This window comes from Coturnix japonica, chromosome 18, assembly GCF_001577835.2.
Source record: "Coturnix japonica isolate 7356 chromosome 18, Coturnix japonica 2.1, whole genome shotgun sequence".
Lineage (NCBI taxonomy): Eukaryota > Metazoa > Chordata > Aves > Galliformes > Phasianidae > Coturnix > Coturnix japonica.
The window spans coordinates 1,762,479-1,780,490 of record NC_029533.1 but is presented as its reverse complement, the minus strand read 5'-3'; the positions used below and the strand labels follow the sequence as shown (position 1 = coordinate 1,780,490).

General features: G+C 50.6%; 2 protein-coding genes across 3 annotated transcripts in view; one reads left to right on the top strand and one right to left on the bottom strand.

The window, feature by feature from the left end:
• STX8 (syntaxin 8) overlaps window positions 1–13,537 on the top strand; it is a 67,058-nt gene extending 53,521 nt beyond the window's left edge. Inside the window, exons 8-9 of one of the 2 annotated variants that reach the window (XM_015879927.2) lie at window positions 9,104–9,206; window positions 12,037–13,537. In XM_015879927.2, coding sequence (XP_015735413.1) covers window positions 9,104–9,206; window positions 12,037–12,745 — 812 coding nt within the window. In that variant the 3' untranslated portion in view covers window positions 12,746–13,537. The remainder of the gene's footprint in view (window positions 1–9,103; window positions 9,207–12,036) is intronic. The other variant, XM_015879930.1, reaches the window with a different exon arrangement.
• The window catches only part of NTN1 (netrin 1), a 44,733-nt gene continuing 39,895 nt past the window's right edge, over window positions 13,175–18,012 (bottom strand). Inside the window, exons 5-6 of the mRNA XM_015879925.2 lie at window positions 17,869–17,943; window positions 13,175–15,770 (exon numbers count right to left, since the gene is read on the bottom strand). Coding sequence (XP_015735411.1) covers window positions 15,442–15,770; window positions 17,869–17,943 — 404 coding nt within the window. The 3' untranslated portion in view covers window positions 13,175–15,441. The remainder of the gene's footprint in view (window positions 15,771–17,868; window positions 17,944–18,012) is intronic.

The following is an 18,012-nucleotide window of genomic DNA, read 5'->3' as shown; positions in this document are numbered from 1 at the left end:
GATTTGTAAATAGTTTTGGTGTGACTGGAAACGGCTTTTTGCGTCTTGTTGTTTTGCTGCTGTCGTTGTTGCCAGTGAATTTATGAAATGCTGAATGCCTTTTGCCTCGCCTCATTGAGAGCTCCCTTTCCTCTCTTGTCCATCCCCACCATGGCCGCAGTTACTATTGCATGGACTGTTGCATGGCCTGCACACTCTGTTCTCCATCTCTTCCTCATTGCACCTCCTTCCCAGTGTCACTATTTGCAGCTCTGCTGTTTGTTTTGCTTATTACAAATATTCCCACTTGGTGCACAGTTTTGCTGTGTCCTGTGCTGCTCCTAACAGCTCTGGAGTGCTTCATTTGTTTGCCATCACCTACAGCACTTCACAAGCATTCATTGCTTTGGTGGCTGAATGCAGTGATGTAGGTGAGAGCAGAATAAGTTCCTTTCCTGTGTACTTAGCTGCTTGCATTTAGGCATTCATAACATATTTGCGCACACATCTTAGTGGTTAATGCTCTGGGAGAGAAACCATATCGTGGAATATCTTGGATTTAGTTCAGCCAGCGTTGCATGGCGATGAAAAGCTGTTCCTGTGTTGGGATGCTGTGCCTGGGTCTGCTCCAGCCTGGGCTGCAGGCGGAGGATAGCACTGCTGATTGCTTGAAGTGAATGGGGATCTGGTGGATCTGGAGTCCTGCAGGAGAGGGGATTGCTTTATGGGAGCTGAGATAAGGAATGCTGGATTCTCTGCTCAGGCTGTCTGGGTGGCTTGCTTCCTTTTGAAAGATCCTTATTTTTCATGACCAGAGGATCCAGATGCTGGGGCTCATCTTCTAAGGGAGGAGGGGTTCATCAGAACTGATTTTCCTTTGCTGCTGAGTGAGAAGGTCAAGAGGTGTTCATCTTTAGTCCTGCAAGTTGTAGCACAAAGCAGAATGATTCTCATCAGCATTTGCAGTTGGGCGTATCTGGACATGGAATGGCATCCCAGCCTGAGCAGCACCCAATGGGAGGCGTGGGGCCCTCGGTGGCAGCAGCACATGTCCGTAGGTGGGCATTCAGGTATTTTTATGGGTTATGACTGAACAAGTTTTACAACATACGAGCTCCAGTCGTCTGCTTCCTTGCTTAATTTGGCAAGGTTTGTGGGAGGACCGAGCGTGAGGTAAGGGGTAGTTTTGGCTCGGCTCTGCATAGGGACTGGGTGCAGTGGTGGTCCAGCTCACCTGAGACACAGAATGGCTGAGCTGAGGGGAGGACACCCTTCCGGAGCCTTCATTCAGCATTAGCTGAGAAAAAAGTGGGACGTCAGGAAGGCAGGAAACGTGTAACTTCTAGGCAGGCTTCCCATCTCTGTGGGCTCACGTGGCCGGTTCTGTTTTCCCTCTGGGGTTTGTGCTCTTCTGCCAAGGTTCTTGGAAGGTGAGAGCTAAAAAAAACCCACGTGGTCATGAGAGGTGGAGGTAGGAAGTGGTGCAGTGATCGTTGCAAGGCATCGCTCTGCTTTGCTGGCTCTGTCCTGCAGCAGCTGCCCTACCTGGTAGCTCCCTAATGCTTGCGATGCTGCTATCCCCACCTGAGCTTAGCATACCATCCATGAGATGAGACCCCTGCATCAGGTTGACTGCTGAATCCACTTTGCTGGCTTTTTTTCCCATTCTCACTGCCTCCACTGAGCTCCCAGGGCACAAAATAGTCCTTGTGGTGGAGTTTCTGTGGATGGGGGCAGGCTGCAGTTCACAGTCCTGAACTAACTTCTTGCATAAGAGACTTTCTCTGAGAGCTATTTTTAAAGACGTGGCTTTGGTAAAAATACCCCAGGTGGGAGGGAGAGCTTGCAGCAAACTCTCACCTTCATGTGCTTGATGGGGTTACGCCCTTTGCTTTATATAGATCAAGAAAATAGGGAATTTGTAATTCTTTAGATAATGGAGGGTTGCTGAATAATGCTGCATAGGAGTCTTTTAAAAAGAAAATGAAGTGTGTTATAAAGTGAAGTCTGGAACATCTGTGGAACAGCCTCTCCCTGGACTGCTGCTGCAGCTGGTGCTCATTGCAAGAAGATGTTAGCAGGGGACAAATGCTGCCCATTTATGTCACCATATGGGTTACCATAATGTCAGTCCAGGTATTCCTGGGAGAGTCCTGAGATGGGATCACCCATCTACCATGGAGCAAATGGACCTTCACTGGGAGCTTGTTCTTTGGAGCTCCCTATGGGCCGTTCCCCACTGCTGCTAGAGCAGCTGGCTTTCTTACTGCAAATCTTACATTTCTTTCCTCTTTTGGGTTGAAAAAGTTGAGGTGTCAGGCCAAAGTTATTGAATGCATGTGGCAGAGAACTGCTTCTCTCTGTCTCATTTGCCAGCAGCCCTCTGTAGTCCCTGGGTCCTGTTGCTGGCAGTGCTGCTCACACACCCACAGAGCCACAATGGTGCTTCTTTAGTATCAATGCTGATGGTACTGGTAGCATTGCTGAACAAAGACTAGAAAGAGAAACAGGCATCTCACACCCGAGCTGCTAAATGCAGCCGTGAGATCCTTTTTCTCTAACGTCTTAAATACAGTCTCCTTTTTGGGGGATAGCTCTATGAAAGCTCATTGGAATGGGAATACTCAGTGCTGCCAGGGAAGGTTCTTGATTGCGGTTTATCCAGAATCTGGTAGTGAATGTGCACTATGGAGCCTGGGGATTTGGTGTATGGATTTCCCAGGGTCTAATCATCTCATAAGGCTGCAGAGTGTGACTCCTTGCCCAGTAATCTACTTAACTCTGTAATTTACCCCTCCTTTCCCTGCGAGGAGAATGAATCTCGCAGGTTGTTTGCATGACAAGTAGCTCAGGATTGTCTGAGGTGCTGAAGAAGATGCTGGGAGTTAATTGTGGCAGCTTGTGTTAATGGTTTCCCATGTTCACAGGAGGGCTGAGTGAGGAGGGGAGCTGGAAAATGGATTTTGTGGGGAGGGCTGTATCTTTGCCATGTGTTTTGTTAGCTAAAATGCTAAATAAAATGTTTTGCCTCGCAAAGGATGTTCTTCCCCATCAAAAGTAATCTCAGGGGAAAGCGATGTTTGGTAGTTGGAGGATTATTGGATTTGCAGATAGAATCTGCTGTTGTAATGTCAGCTACTGACTTATGAGCGAGGCAGCTAGCTGGGAGATGGCTCTTGGCAGTTGACCATGCTGAAAATCTCCTTCAAAGTCCTTAAAACTCCAGTGGACGATGCTAAAAGAAAGAGCCATGAATGCCAGCAGGAAAACACAACATCCAGGCTTCCATATGGAAGGCAAATAAGGGTGTCCCGTCAGCAGCATTGATTCTTGTGTTGTATTTAGGATCATCTTGCACCAAAACATCATTGTGCTAAGAAATGGAAGGGTACGTTTCCTTTCATCTCCGTTTTTGATGTGCCTCCTCAAAAGCCAAATGCTTACCTTGGGAAAGGATTAAGCAGAGGACGAGCCATGGTTAAAAGTGAGTTTGTTTCCCCTCCTTTCCCCGGTTGTGAGGTTCGTTTTCATTGCAGACATCTTCACTGAGCTTTCCGTAAATTCAGAGGAAACTGGGATGGTTTGGAAAAACTCAGCATCAGCAAATAGTCCACAGGGACGTTTAGTGGCAACATGATTAATAAGGGACGCTGCTGGTAATGCTATCAAAACAGCACTATTGCAAAAGCATCTGGAGCGTCCCTCGCTGGGGCTCAGACAAATGACCGCGGCGATTTATGGGCCCCTCTGCAGCGCGTGCTTCTTCTCCACCTCCAAGTGTGAGGGGATCACCGAGCTGAGCGGATCAGTCTGAAGGAGAAGGAGGCATTAGTAAATCAGGCAGCTTCTTTTTGTTCCGTGGTGTTTTTGTCCTCGCTGATGGTTTGGTAACAGAGGCACAGTCCTCACACAAACCTGTCCTGTATCTAGCAATGCCTTAAGGAGCTCTAAAAGGGAATTGTTCTCCAGTGGTAACAAACAATGCAAAACATCAGGAGGAAACCATCCTGCCTTGTGCAGGTGCTCTTGGGTCCTGCTGCCATTCCCTGCTGGGAGCACAGCTCCTCCTTGGTGTATGGGCAGGCAAAGGGAAAGAACTGGAGCCAAGAGCTTACAAACTCCTCACGTTTAAGAAGGTACTGAGATAAAGTGATATCGGAGTTTTCCCCCTTTCTTTCAGTTTTACCCAAAATGAAAGACAACCTTGTGTGCTGCACTGGGATAAGTTCAAAATACGAAATGAAGGAAACCAGCCACGCTGACACAGGAGACAATGCAGCCTTCCAAAACCAGAATAGTTCTATGTCAGCCCCTAACATGCGGCAGTCACAGATCTGTGTGTGGGCTTTAAGAAATGCCTTCCTTTCTTTTTTTGGAGGAGGAACTTCATTTAGCATCTAAATGATTTCAAGAATTCGGCGCAGATTGAATTCCCTCCTTCATCGACGTGAAACTTTCATGCTGCTTCCGAACGACGTTGTTCTATCAGCCTTCTGCTCTTCAGGCTCCATTTACCGCAAACTTCTAGAAGTGATTATACAAGTCAGCTCTGATTTCTTATCGTGGCTCTGTATTTGTTGGCTTTGTGTTTTGACAGAGGCTGCTTCACCCGGCCTGTTTCCCTTGGCCTTTAGAGGAGGCTCTTGCAGTCATTAGTGAGAACCTTTCTCAGAGCAGCACGGCCCGTTTGCAAAGCTGAGAGTATCTGCTGCTGTGGCTTCATCCAGAAGGAGCCAGGAGCATTCCTGGAGGTTTACCAGCCTTATATTATCAAAGCCATGAGCAACTTGGTCTGAGTTGATGTTGACCGCACTTTGAGCATTGTGTCGCACTGGAAACCAATGGTGCTTTTCCTCTTGAAGGTTTTATGATTTAGGACTTATTGTCTTCTCTTTGGATTGACCAGATCTTGCTGTTTGAGTGCTGGATTCACCCAGCTCTCCTTGTGTAACCAAGCTCCTGGTGGGCAGATTCATACTTGGGAAGCAGTTTTTGTTGTCCACCATTGACTTGTGTTTGCAGTCTGTGCCATCACTCTGAATTACGTCCTTGCTGGCACTTGACTGCATAAGACTTTAATGCTGAGGGCTTGAGGAAGGCTGGTAGCATCCTGCCCTTAGCTGGCCTTAGTTCTTGAGCCTCCTGGCACTCTGCTGTTTCTGGAGGAGCTCCTGGCCTCAGCCAAGAACATCAGTGATAAAACTAGCTAACGTGGTAGTCACCTGGTCGTGTACCTGAATGTACTTTGAGATTCTTCTCCAAGGCCTGTAGCAAATGGAGACAGACACAAGGAGTGAAGCAGTTGGAAGAATGGTTCAGACTTTGTCAATATGGAATGAAGAAACCAAACAAAGGAGAGGTGGATGTGTGTCACCAGTTCAGACACGGTACGCAATTAATCTTCATCTGCGGCTTTTTAAATAAGCAACAGCCAGAGTATCCCAGATTTGAAACCCGTGTTTGTTCAGATGTAATGGATGCGGGGGGAAATTCTTTCCAAGCCTCACCCGACAAAGCATCATCTTTCCAGGTAGGTTTACATCAAGTGAATGGGCTGGAGCAGAGCTGCACAGTGCAGGTTTGTTAACCACGGCAGCAGCTCTGTCTGATGGGGGCATCCCAGTGGGTTCCCATTTCATTCTCAACTCTTTTGTGCCCATTTGTAATTTTTATTTCATTTTATTTTTTTAAGAGAAAAGAAAAAAATCCATGCTGCCTTTGAGCTTGAGTTTCTCATACTTCAGTCTATGTAAAGATGATTTATGGTGCTACTAGGGGCTCCACTGGAAATGCAAGATCTATTACGAAGTGGGATTGAACAGACCATGCTGAAATGTTTATTGCCTTCTTCAAAATAGAATACATCAGGGTTGATGGTGCCTGTCCAGGAAAGAGAGAGAGTGGCGTAGAGTGGGGCTGGTGGGGTATTTTTAGTATTCCAATAAAAGACAAGGCTTTCAAAGGAAATCACTTATTGCCATTTTGCAATCAAGAATGCAGGAGTGTTCCAGGGACTGCAAGAAATATGCTTCAAGAATGTCGGACCCATAAGGAACTAATCATTAAATACTCTCTCGTTTCCACCCCCGTTTCTTGCTCTGAGGAAGCCATTTAGAAGCTTTGCAATTTGTATGTAAATCTCAGCCCTTCTGACCACGCAGTTAAGTATCCAAGTGACTTAGGAGCCAGCATCCCATTTTCAGGAGTTCTTACAATTCCTGTGCAAGTAGGGCACTTTATAAAATAAAAGACACATGGACCAGACTTCAAGAACACTTAATCTGACCTGAAATGACTTGGTATGAGCACTATATTATGTCTGTGCTATAACACCCTCCTTGGTCAGTGCCTTGCTGGTAAAGTTCCTCTTGCAGGTTCAGATAGAGCATTAAAACTGCAGTTCTGTTTCTTGTTCCTTTCATTGGGCTGACTTGGGCTGTGATTTCTTTGTTTTACTTGTTTTACTCTTGCCTTCACGCATAACAGTAGTTGTTGATGCTTTAAACATTTCAGAAGCATCCTGGCACTATATTACATTCATCTCACCCAGTAATCACAGCATTTGGTTGAGTGAAAAACAAAGGAGGAGGCAAAAGATAATACCTCCTCCAGTGATTTAAGAGCCTTATGGGACGATTTACTGATGTGTCTGAGCAGATCTGGGGCTACCTGCTCCCTCTCCCCACGCTCCCATCTCTTTCCTTGTGCTGGCAGAGTGTCCTGGTGAGCTGGTTCAGGGAGCTATAATGGCAGAAAACTGACCCTACCAAAAACAAAGCCGGGGTGTCAGCACAGTGGCAGATGGACACAGGCAGATGTCCCTTCTGTGCCAGGCCAGCAGAGCAGTCCTTTCATTTTATTTATTTTTTCTCCCATTTGTTTTTACTGGAGGAACAACAGCCCCCCACTGGGATCATCTGTCGTGTCCCTGCATAGTGCTGCCCCAGGTAGCGGCTTGGGGTGGCGGTTCCTTTTGGGATCCATTGGGGGCTGCCAGCTGGGCTACAGCCCTGTGCCAGCATGCGGGCTGCTGGGGAAGGAGCAAAGGATGGATGGATTTGAGGAGGAGCTGCGACTCCAGGATGTAACCCGTCTTAGCCCTGCTGTCCGTGCAGGTTGGTTAAGGTTGGGGAAAGTTTTTAAGTGAAATGAGGGGAGATTTAGGTTGGATGTGAGGCAGAAATTCTTTACTTAGAGGGCAGTGAGACCCTGGCACTGCTGCCCAGAACTGTGGGTGCCCCATCCCTGGAGGTGCCCAAGGGCATGGATGGGCCCTGGGCAGCCTGAGCTTGGGGTGGGGGGGTACCAGCCCCTTCCAACCCAACCCAACTCAACTCAACTAAAGTCCCTTCTAACCCAACACAACCCAACCCAGGTCCCTTCCAATCCAACCCAACCCAACCAAGGTCCCTTCCAACCCAACCAAGGCCCTTCCCAACCCTAACAACCTTCCAACTTGACCATTGTATGATTCCCTCTGGTTTTCACACAGCATATACCAGAAGAGTTCAGGTGCCACCCATTTATAGGTTGGACTCCCATGGGTGAGCCTTGTCTAAGGGCAGGGACTTGTAGGATCCCACCCAGGCTTGTCTTGTTTCCTTTTTCTGGGAAGGCTTGGTGCACACTGCTGGTTGTCAGGCTTTCACAAGTCCCATTCCAAGCTGTAACACAGTTGTTCAGAAATGCAGCCTGGTTCTTGACTGATCTTGTTTCTTGGCATTGCTTATGTAAGGGAAAGGATGCTAGAGAGTTTGGAGAAGGGAACGTTGGAAAGTGTGCGTGCTTACTTAATGTTAAGAAAAAGGAAGAAAAATAAGTTGCGTGCAAAAAAATCCAGTAACCGTGTCTGCCGATGACCTTTTGGTTTGGAAATAGTTTGATAATAGCAGTGTGAGGACAGGCAAGGAAAGTCTGTGAAGTCACTCGAGCAAGAGCAAAAGGAATAAACATGAGCACGGTTCCAGCTTCGTGCGTGCTGGGGTCTGGGTGATGTCCTGCACTGTGTGCACACAGAGCAGGGAAGCAGAGCTCAGTGGAAGCTGCCAGGTTTGAGTGGAAGTAAAATAGCATCAGGGAGAGCAGCAGCAGGTTAGTCCTCAGCTCCACCAGAAACCTTCATTTGTGCCTGCTTTTGCCTGTGTCTCCCCTTGATGCAGGAGCTGGATCATCTGTATCTTAAGGAGACCCACAGAATTATCATGTTTGCATTTACGTGGCAGCTTGAGCTTTGCATTGCAACCCTCAAGCAGTGCCAGAAGCACAGATTCCCTTGGTGCAGAGTGAGCAGTGGCTGTGCTGGAGATGTGAGCAATGGTGGGAGCCCACAGGTGGGGGGGCTGCACTCAGCTCTGCTGCTCCTCCAGACGTGGCAGTTCATTTGAGGTTGGGCTTATACAAAATATACATTTCTCTCTTGAAAGAAGATGGGATTTCATTGCAAGTGCTCTTGGAAGTAGTTCAATGTGTTATCTGGCATGCGTTTGTAATTTGAAAAATAGATTAGAAGAGAAGCAAATTGAGGTCTGACAATAATGGATTAAGGGAAACACTTATCTCACTTCCTGCCGTTCCGTTGGGCTGTGCACGTGGTTTGGGACCCGAATGCTGGGGATCATTTGATCACCGAAGCAATAAAAGGTTTGGATTTAAACCCACTTTGCCTTTCTTCTGGGGCTGGCTTTGCCATTTGTTTCTGTCTCGCTGTTGTTTGCCAGCAGGTGCTGCTGTCAATGCGGGGAGGTGCCTTGTGCCCCAATAGAAAGCTTGTGCTAACAGCATCACACTGCAGAGAGAGGGGCACAGCAGCAAAATGCAGCTTCTCATAGCACAGCAGATTCATTAAGGTTGGAAATGGCCTTTAAGATCATCCCAACGCACCCCACCATGCCCACTCAGGGTCACATCTCCACTGTTCTGGGGCACCTCTGCAGCACTTTGTGGTTCTGTTCACAACGACTTATGGTTGGATGGCAACTTCAAGTGCAGAATGACTCCTGAGCTTTTCGTCCTACACAGGAATGACCTAGCTCTGTCTCTCTTCCAAACAAGGAATTAATAATGCAATAGTTGTTGTTTCCAAAGAGCTTAGCTTTCATGAGCAGTGTCTCCTTTTTTCCCTCAGACCCAATGAAGCACATGGGCGTTGGAGCCTTTAATAACCCATCTCGGAGCCTGGTCTTGATTTGTGTGAGAGTTGCCAATGATTTCCATGTCAGAGCTGAGAGGTATGAATGCAGCGTTGAATTTCTGGGCTGACCAGAGGAGGTCAGAAGCAATAATGCCGGGCTCCCACAGGCGTGGGACAGCACACAGGCACGGCGCTTTGCAAGGCCCCAGCACAGGTTTGGCTGTCACAGAGCTAATAAAGAACGGGGCCTCCGGGGAGATGGCTTCAGTGATGCAGGTGTAGGGATTGGGGAGTGTATTTACATACAAGCCGGCTTAATAGCGTGGGATTTGTGCTAAAGTGGTTCTTAATGCAATACAAATTGCATGCCCCGTCTCGCTTGAAGGCAGGAGGATGTTAGGGGGAGAGGTTTTATAGCTTTTGGGGGAGAAAGTGGCTTCTTTTAGGGAAGGTGAAGGGTAGCAGGATGAATGTGCTGAGTTCTTGCTGTGCTGGATGAGTGTGTCATGGGCAGGAGTGGAGCTCTGCTGCCCTGACAGTCAGGGCAATGAATTAACTCAATGAAAATGCAGGTAAAGGTGTTGGCTTTTGCTTTTTTTTAACGCTGTGAGGTTACAATGTCCATAAAGAAAGCAGCCCGGCCTCTGGTTGCAGCTCCATCCTCTCCCTGCTTCCCCCCCGCCCTATAAAACAGCCATTATGTGTTTATAAGTTAGCGCTCCGTGTCTGGTATAAAAGAAGACTTGTTCATAAACTTCGGGAGGGACAGTTTGGTGGGAATTTCACTTCCTTGGCACAAAACTTGGCTTTTTCCAGAAAATGTAATGCTATACCGGGCTCTTTAAAGTCCTCACATGCTATTTATTATTTTTATATTATCTATAAAAGACGCCAGTGCTGAGGATGGCACTACACCGAATTGGAAATGGAAGGAGAGAAGCCATCCCTCTGCATATGCTCGTATTTACTTCTCCTATTTATAAGGCCCATTCACTTCAGTGAGGACTGGAAGAGATTTCCTTGCTCACTGAGTCCAGAGCTCAGCTGTCACAAGCAAACTCACCCCGCATTTGCTTTAATCAGCTTTCCCATGATACTGCAAAACCATTCTGGACCTTCTCCCCATTGTTCACCTCTTTCCATTGCCAGCTCCATTGGGCTGCACCCAGAGAGCCCAGCGCTGCTGCCCACAGTTGGGGTGCCCCATTGCTGGTGATGGGCAATGGATGGCCCAGGGCAACCTGAGCCGGGGTTGAGTTGTCAAAACAAGATGTATTTATGACGGAGTTCCTGCCTGCCTTTTCAAAGGCACTCGAGTCCCTGCCAGATCCTCAATGCATTCACATCCCCAGGAGATGCATTCAGCACAATAATGGATATTTCACGGTAAATATTGCCTTGTCACAAAGCTGGCACGAGCAGCAGCGGGCTGTGAAGGCACCGGTGTCAGCTGAGGAGCAGCAATCAGTGCTGGGCTGTGGCTGTTGTTAGCACTGACACCAAAGGGCTCTGCGAGGGAGCACAGAGCACACACGGGCTCTGAGCACCAGCTCATGCTGCACTGACCCATCCCATCCCCTCCATCCCCTATGGGAGAAAATCCTCATGCAGTGCTTTTGGGGACAGGGCAGCAGCTCTGGGTTTAATAACCATTTCTGTCCAGGAGGAAATGCAGCATGTTTCCTTCTTCTGCTGCCCTGCATTGCTCTGCAGCTTCCCGCTGTTGCCTGTCAGCCTCAGTCTGTGTGTCCCCAACGTGTGCAGCACTGCCGCGTTTACGTGCACTACTTCTTGGGAGCTGTCAAGGAATAATTACGCCCCATTAACTCAGTATCGTTAATAGCTCACACTTAACAGGGCGTGTTCCATCTCGGGTCGTCTAATTAATTACTCAAGTCCATAAACTCCCATTGCAGTGAAACCGTGCAAAGGATTTGCACCCTCTAAACTCCTTCCTCCCCCCCAGTGCAAAGCGTGGCAGAGAGGGGTCTGCACACAACACACAGCACACAGCCCGTGCAGGGCTGAGCCCTGTGAGCACAGCCTGGGGGGGCAGAGCGGATCCGAATGGGGCTGAGCAGAGCTCGAGGAGCTCTGGTGGTAACTGCACTGCTGGAAAAACACGTCGGGTCTGGCGCTGGGATGGTTCCTGCACAGAAAACATGACACTATTGACAAAGAGCCGTCTCTAATATCCTTTTCCAGCTTGGAAAGAGGAGTTTATTTTAATACATCCTTTTTTAATTGCCATGAGCTGGACTTGTAAATATTGTAAGTGGTTGAGTAATCGTCATCTGCTCGCGGACTGAGAGCGGGGATGGGTTATTTTCCGCTCTTGGAGCCCCAGTGTGTTCCCACAGCTCTGCTGGGATTACTGCGGGCAGACACCGACCTGGAGCCCAATGCTGGAGGGCCCAGTGTGGGGCTGTGCTCAAGGATGTGGGGCAGTGTCCTTACCGTGGGGCAGAGCTGTGCTGTGCCCACCAGCATTGCTCCATGTTTGCTTTCCAAAGGCAGGTACAGCGCCAACAGCTCTGCTCGCACTCTGCAGAGTTCCCTGGAAGTGGGAGTAGTTTGCATTGGAAACAATTTCCTGATGCAATTTGGGTTTCCTCCCCAATAATCCTTTCCCCCGGCGGGACGGTACAGAGGGATTCCAGAGCAGCCCTCGCAATGAGCTGAACGTATCCCCTGTAATCTTTGTGAGGCAGATGTCAGAGCAGGACGATACTCCGCAGGCATAGCTAAAGAATTAATTTGAGGGGTCAGTGAGAGAAGAGCGACGTGAGTCGGGGGCTCATGAGAATGGAGACGTGCCTGGGGGGGGCAGTGGGGTGTTGGGGGGGGGAGGGAGGAGGTGTAATTGCAAAAGAGCAATTGTAGAAGATGAAGGCAGCCACCTTACCGCCTGGTCTCATCTCTTCCAGGAATGCTGGTGGTGATCGTGCTGCTGCTGATTGCCATCGCCGTGGTCGCTGTCTGGCCCACCAAGTAGGGGGGGCCCGGTGGGAGCTGCAGCTGAGCTCTGCAGAGAGCCCTGTGCTGCACAAAGCCCCCTGTGCTTCCAGTGAGCCCCACAGCGTCAGCATGAAGCCGTGTCCATCAGATGTCCCTCCACTCGGCGCACGGCTGAGCACACTCTCCCTGCCTGGATTTCATACAGTGGGAGGACACAGCCATGCAATGGGTGATGTGTTCCCTGTCTGCCCGCTGCTGCTGGGCCCCTGGGTGCACAGTGTGCATGGCTGTGCCCAAAGCACACCCACTGCTGCTCTGCTGTGCCCTGGGACGTGTGCTGGTGTCTGTGCTCCCATCTCGGGGCCGAGATCTGCCTCCTTCTTTTATACCTTTAAACTGAAGGGAAGGATGACTTATTACAAAAGCGATCCTGGACACTCACACGTGGCCAAACAAGGAGAAAATAAAACGTTGTTATTTTGTTATCTTTGCCAATTTGATTTCAGACTTGGTAGAGCGAGCAATAACTACAGAATAAAAGCTGGTCCGTTTCTATACCACTTGTCTGCCTGCTGTCAGTGCTCGCATTCACCCCACGGCACACAGCACCTGGGGGCTGACTTTGGGGAGGGGGTTCTGCTGCCTCCCAGAGGGATCCCCCAGCTTTGTGACATCTGACGTCTCATTGCCGTCCCTGGCTGTGGCCATGGGGGTCAACCCAGGAGCCCATTTGCTGCTTCACACCGAACTGAGATCTCAGGAACTGGGGGGTTGGGGGAATGTGGGGTGGGATGGGACCCCAGTGCACCATTTGTCCCCGCAGTAAAGATCTGAGATTTCTGCCCTCTGTGATGTTTTGTAATGAATAAATCAATGGAGCCACCAAGAGCGTGGGTCACACGGGCTGACCCTGGGGCCGCCTGTAGCACCATTAACAGCACCGTTTGCTTGGGGTTTTTTTGTCCTCTAGGGCTGAAATCCCCAATCCATGTAGGGATGAGGAGCACTGTGGGGCTCTGCTGTGCCCCATCCCAGCCATGGGTTGGCACCCAGAGGTGTCCCCACAGCATGGGGGCGATGGGAAGCAGAGCTGCTCTCACACCGGGACGGTTTGTAAGAGTTTATTCAATGTGTTTCTGACTTCAGTTCTAGCAGTGGGCAATGGGCAGTTACAGGCTCCTTTGGGTTCAGTTACAGCCAGTCTAAAGAAGGAAGAAAAAAATAACCCCCAAAAAGGGACCAAAATAAAGAAACCCCGACAGTAACAAAAACAAGAAGAAAATCCACAACTTTGTTCTCTTTTTTTTTTTCCACGTGTCATTAAATATATTCATATATAATAACCATAATATATTAGTATGCATCGTAAAGAGACGTTGCCCAAAGCCGTATGCGATGGTCGTAACTAAACAACATTTACAATTCCAAGATATTAACAGAAATAATCAAAATGAAACAATAAAAAAAAAATGAACACAGGTTTGTGACAGCTCCGGGACCGAGAGGAGGCGGCTGCACGGGGACGGATGTGATGCAGGAGGTGGTGGTGGTGGTTTTGGTGGTGGTTTTAATGGTGGTTTTGGTGTCTGTGCGGCTCCTCGGCCCCATCCCAACTTCTGCTGATGCCCCCAGGGTTGTCCCCCATATCCCAGCGCTGTGGGTTGGTGCCCCGAGGGGTGCCAGGCTCATGGGGTGAGTGTGCGATTGGTGTGTAATGGTGACACGGCAGAGCTCTGGCCGTGCTGGTGATGTTTGGGGTTGAAGCTTTGCCCTGCTGGGTGATGGCCGTGGGTTCCCCTGGGGTGATCCTGGGGCTGTGGGGGATGCAGGGTAGGGCTGCACCCATGGGCACCTCAATGCTGGGGGATGTCCCAAGGGATGGGCACCAGTGGCAGCAGTGGCACCGTTTGCACCAAGGGCATGAATTGTACCAGTGACACCAGTGGCACCAGTTGCTCCCCCAGTCGTGCTTATAGGGCCATGGATGGGGCTGGAACCCCAGGGCCACCAAGCCCTGGTAGCCATATGGGAGCTGGCTGGTGGTGGAGCAGAGCTAGGAGCACTGTGGCTGTGCTGGGGGCTGGGGAAGGTGCTCAGGGGGCACAGGGTATCCCTGTGGGTATCCTTGTGTGCCCTGTGCTCACTCTCCTGCTGTGCAGGGCAGAAAAGGACTTGGGGATGGATTCTTGGTGGTCACAGTCCCCTTGGATGCATGGCTGCTGGCTCACATTGGGCACTGCAGTGGGGAAACTGAGCTCCATGCTGGGTGAGGGGATGAGTAGAGCTGGGCTGAGGGGCTGCTTTTCCTCCAGACCCCTTCCTATGGGGCTGGGGGTTCCGCAGAGCTCCCTCCCTCCCCCCCTCCCTCCCTCTGTGGCGGCTGCTGCCCTGGAGCCCTCTGCATTGCACCTATTTACACGGCTGCCTCGCTTTATGGTGGTTTATGTCATTACATAAATATTGTCGATTGCTATAAAACAAGGCAAAAACGGCTGGAAAATGTCATAAAATGGATGTTTCCAAGTTTCCTGAAAGGAAAAAGAGCAGGGAGGTTTTGCTTTGCGTAGCGACTGAATGTTTGCTTCCCCCCCAGGTACCGCGCTGCCCTCACAGCCATGGACCAGGGACCCCAGGAGCCCTTAATGTGCCATGGGACTGTGCCATGGGGCTGAGCAGTGCCACGGCATCTGGCCTTGTTCTGGGGGCTGCGTTTGCTGTCCTGGCACAGGAATGAGCCCATGGAAGTCATGGGGCAGCCATGGTCGGGTGTTTCCATGGGGTGAGAGTGCAGCCTGCACCTTGTCCTGCCCTGGACCCACTGCAGCACCGAGGGGCCCAGGATGGCTGTGCCAGCTCCTGTGCTGGGCTGCTGCTGTAAGCTGGGGTCCATGTTCTGGGTAGGGCTCCTCCAGCATCGCCCTGTGCTCCTGGATACCTGGTGTGGGTGCAGCACTGGCAGTTTGGTGTCGGGTTGTTTCACTGTTGGTTTGGTTCTGGTTCAGCGTTGGTTTGATGCTGGGTATCAGTTTGGTGCCTGTTTGTTGTCAGCTCCACATCGGTTCTGAGCCACTCCGGTGCCATCAGTGTCGGTTCGGTGCAGGTTTGGTGCCTGGCAGCAGCACAGTGCTGTCTGTCCTTTCAATGTCCAGCTGTCCATTCGGTGCCATCTCAGTGCCCCTGGGTTCCCCCACTCCCCCCTCCACCCCACTGCTCCACACCCCCTCCTCCACCCGGCGCTTTTATCGCCACATCTGCAGTTCCATCGTTGGGTTTCATGTATTTTTGTTACCATTTCCTCAATACAACACGCCATGAGCCCCCCGCTCCCACCCCCCACCCACCCCCAGCAGCTCTCAGTCCATCACCTCTCCTCCCTACGCCTTCCTACACTTCCCCTTCTTCTCCCTCTGCTGGAACTTCCTCAGCCGCCGTGCCCATGTGTCCCGCCATTGGATCACCAGGCTGCTCTTATCCGCGATGATGCCGCTCTGGTCTGGAGAGTCCTCAGTGCTGCCCAGCAGGAGGTACTTCTTCATGGGCTTCACCTTGGGGCACTTGCAGGCGATGTCCTTGGCGTGCACCCACAGGGTCTGGTCCCCGCGCCGCAGCCGGTTGCTGCCTTGTTTGTAGACGGAGATGATGTTGACGGTGAACTTCCACCAGTCGGCATTTTTTTCCGCTTTCAGGATGTGGATCTGCACAGCTGGAAAAGGAGGAGGGAGAGGAGAAAGGTTGTGACGTGTGTGAGCTTAAAGAGGAGCTCAGCCTCACCCCTCCACCCTGCACTGCACACCCTTGCACACACACTGTGCACCCCTTCACTCCACATTGCACACCCCTCCATTGCACTGCACACCCCTCCATTGCACACTGCAGAGTATCGGTACTTTTCCTGCTAAGCATGGCATGAACACCAGCTGCTTTCATTAAAGCAAAAAAAAAAGAAGAAGAAGAATTAAACAAACACCCGAAAGCTCTGACCGCGTATTTCCCAGCCTGGTGTGAAGGTAACAAAATGTGAACATCGGCCAAATTTGAGTTTTTGGAAACAAAATCTTTCCAAAAGAGATTAAACCTTTGACCTGCCCGGCTCTGCGCTGACAGCATGGAGAGAGTGAGTGGGAAGGAACCAGGAGGAGCTCACGGGGCACCCCATACTGACCCATGGTGTGGGGAGAGCTGCCTCTGTCTGTGGGGTGGAGGGCATGAAGCTGAGGGGCAGGTTGGCACTGCCACCGCTGTGCTGAATCCCATATGTGGCCCCACTGCATCCCACGTGGAGACCCACAGCAGCCCATTCATAGCCCCACATGAAGCCCTGCTGCATTCCATGTGCAGCCCCACTGCACCCCATGCAGATCTACACTGCATCCCATGCAAAGTCCTACTACATCCCACATGGAGATCAATGGTGTCCTATTCTTAGCCCCATTACATCCCATGCTCAGCCCCACTGCATCCCATATGCATCCCATATGCATCCCATGCTCAGCCCCACAGCATCCCTACTGCATCCCCTGCTCAGCCCCACAGCATCCCACATGCAGAGGATATAGGGTAGAGCCTTTGGGACCGCAGTGATGACACTGGGAATGGAAAGTGCTGCATCCTCCCCCGCTGGAGCAAAACGTTCATATGGGATATATATATATATATTTCCTTTTTACTATTATTATTTCTTTTAACATAGTTGGCAAAGGCACTGACTGAGCTTTGCCTCTCCAGCTGCCAGTTTCCTGCTGCCTCAGTATCAGGGATTTACAGCCCCTAAGCCTGGTGGGGCACAGGGCCATCCCAGCCCCACACCTCTGCTGGGGCTCTCCCTGTAGTGGGGCAGTGGGCACAGTGCTGCAGGACCCCCCCCATTCCCACTCCCCCCTCCCTCCCCATCACTGCTGCACTGCAAATATTTGCACTTGTGGGAAAGAGCCCGATTTATCAAAAGGAAAACCAACAAAAAACCCACCGCCACGGGACCCAAAGAGGAGAGATAGGGGAAGTGAATCGGGGACAACATCCCCTTTCAGCCCGTGAATGGGGCGGGCAGCTCAAAGGCCCCATTGAGGAGCGTGGGGTGATAGCAGCCAGCGGAGCCTGCAGGAGCAGCAGCTCCGTTCAGCTCATTAGGGCCTTTTAGGACATTCAGTGTAGTGGTGCCATGGAACAGTGAGGAAAAGAGTCTCCTAATTGGCGTCCCGCTGTGGTGTCACTCAGAGGGGCTACGTTACCCCCCTGCAGCTCTTCAGCCCTTTCTTCCCTCTCAGCTCTACTGGAAATGTGAGCTGTCCCAGCACTGAGCCGCCCCATTGCTGGTCCCACAGCATCGCTCATCCCCTATCCCAAAGCATTGCTGTCCTGGAGCATCACTGATCCCAAAGCATTCCTTAACCCAAAGCACTGCTGACTCTGTAGCATCACTCATCCCATGGCACTGCCTACCCCACAGCATCATTTACCCTGCAGCATTGCCTATCCCATCCCACAGCATCACTTCTCCCACAGCATCTCTTATTCCTCAGCATCACTTCTCCAATAGCATCTCTGATCCCATAGCATCTCATATCCCATAACACCTCATGTTCCATAGCATCTCTTATCCCACAACATCACTTATTCCACGGCATCTCTTAACCCATAACATCTCTTATCCCACAGTATCCTTTATTCCATAACATCTTCTATCCCACAGCATCACTTTCCCATAGTATCTCTTTATCCCATAACATCTCTTATCCCATAACACTAATCCCACAGCACTGCCCGCCCCGCAGCACAGCTGGCTTTGGGGTAGCTGCACTCACCATAGTCCTTCTTGCAGTACTTCTTCATGTTGATCTTTAGCTTCCCCTTGGAGGCTTTGCAGTATGAATCACAGTCTGTGGGGCAGAGGAGGGGCAGGGAAACACCATTAATGGGCCAGAACATGAAGAGGAGCAGTGGGGGGA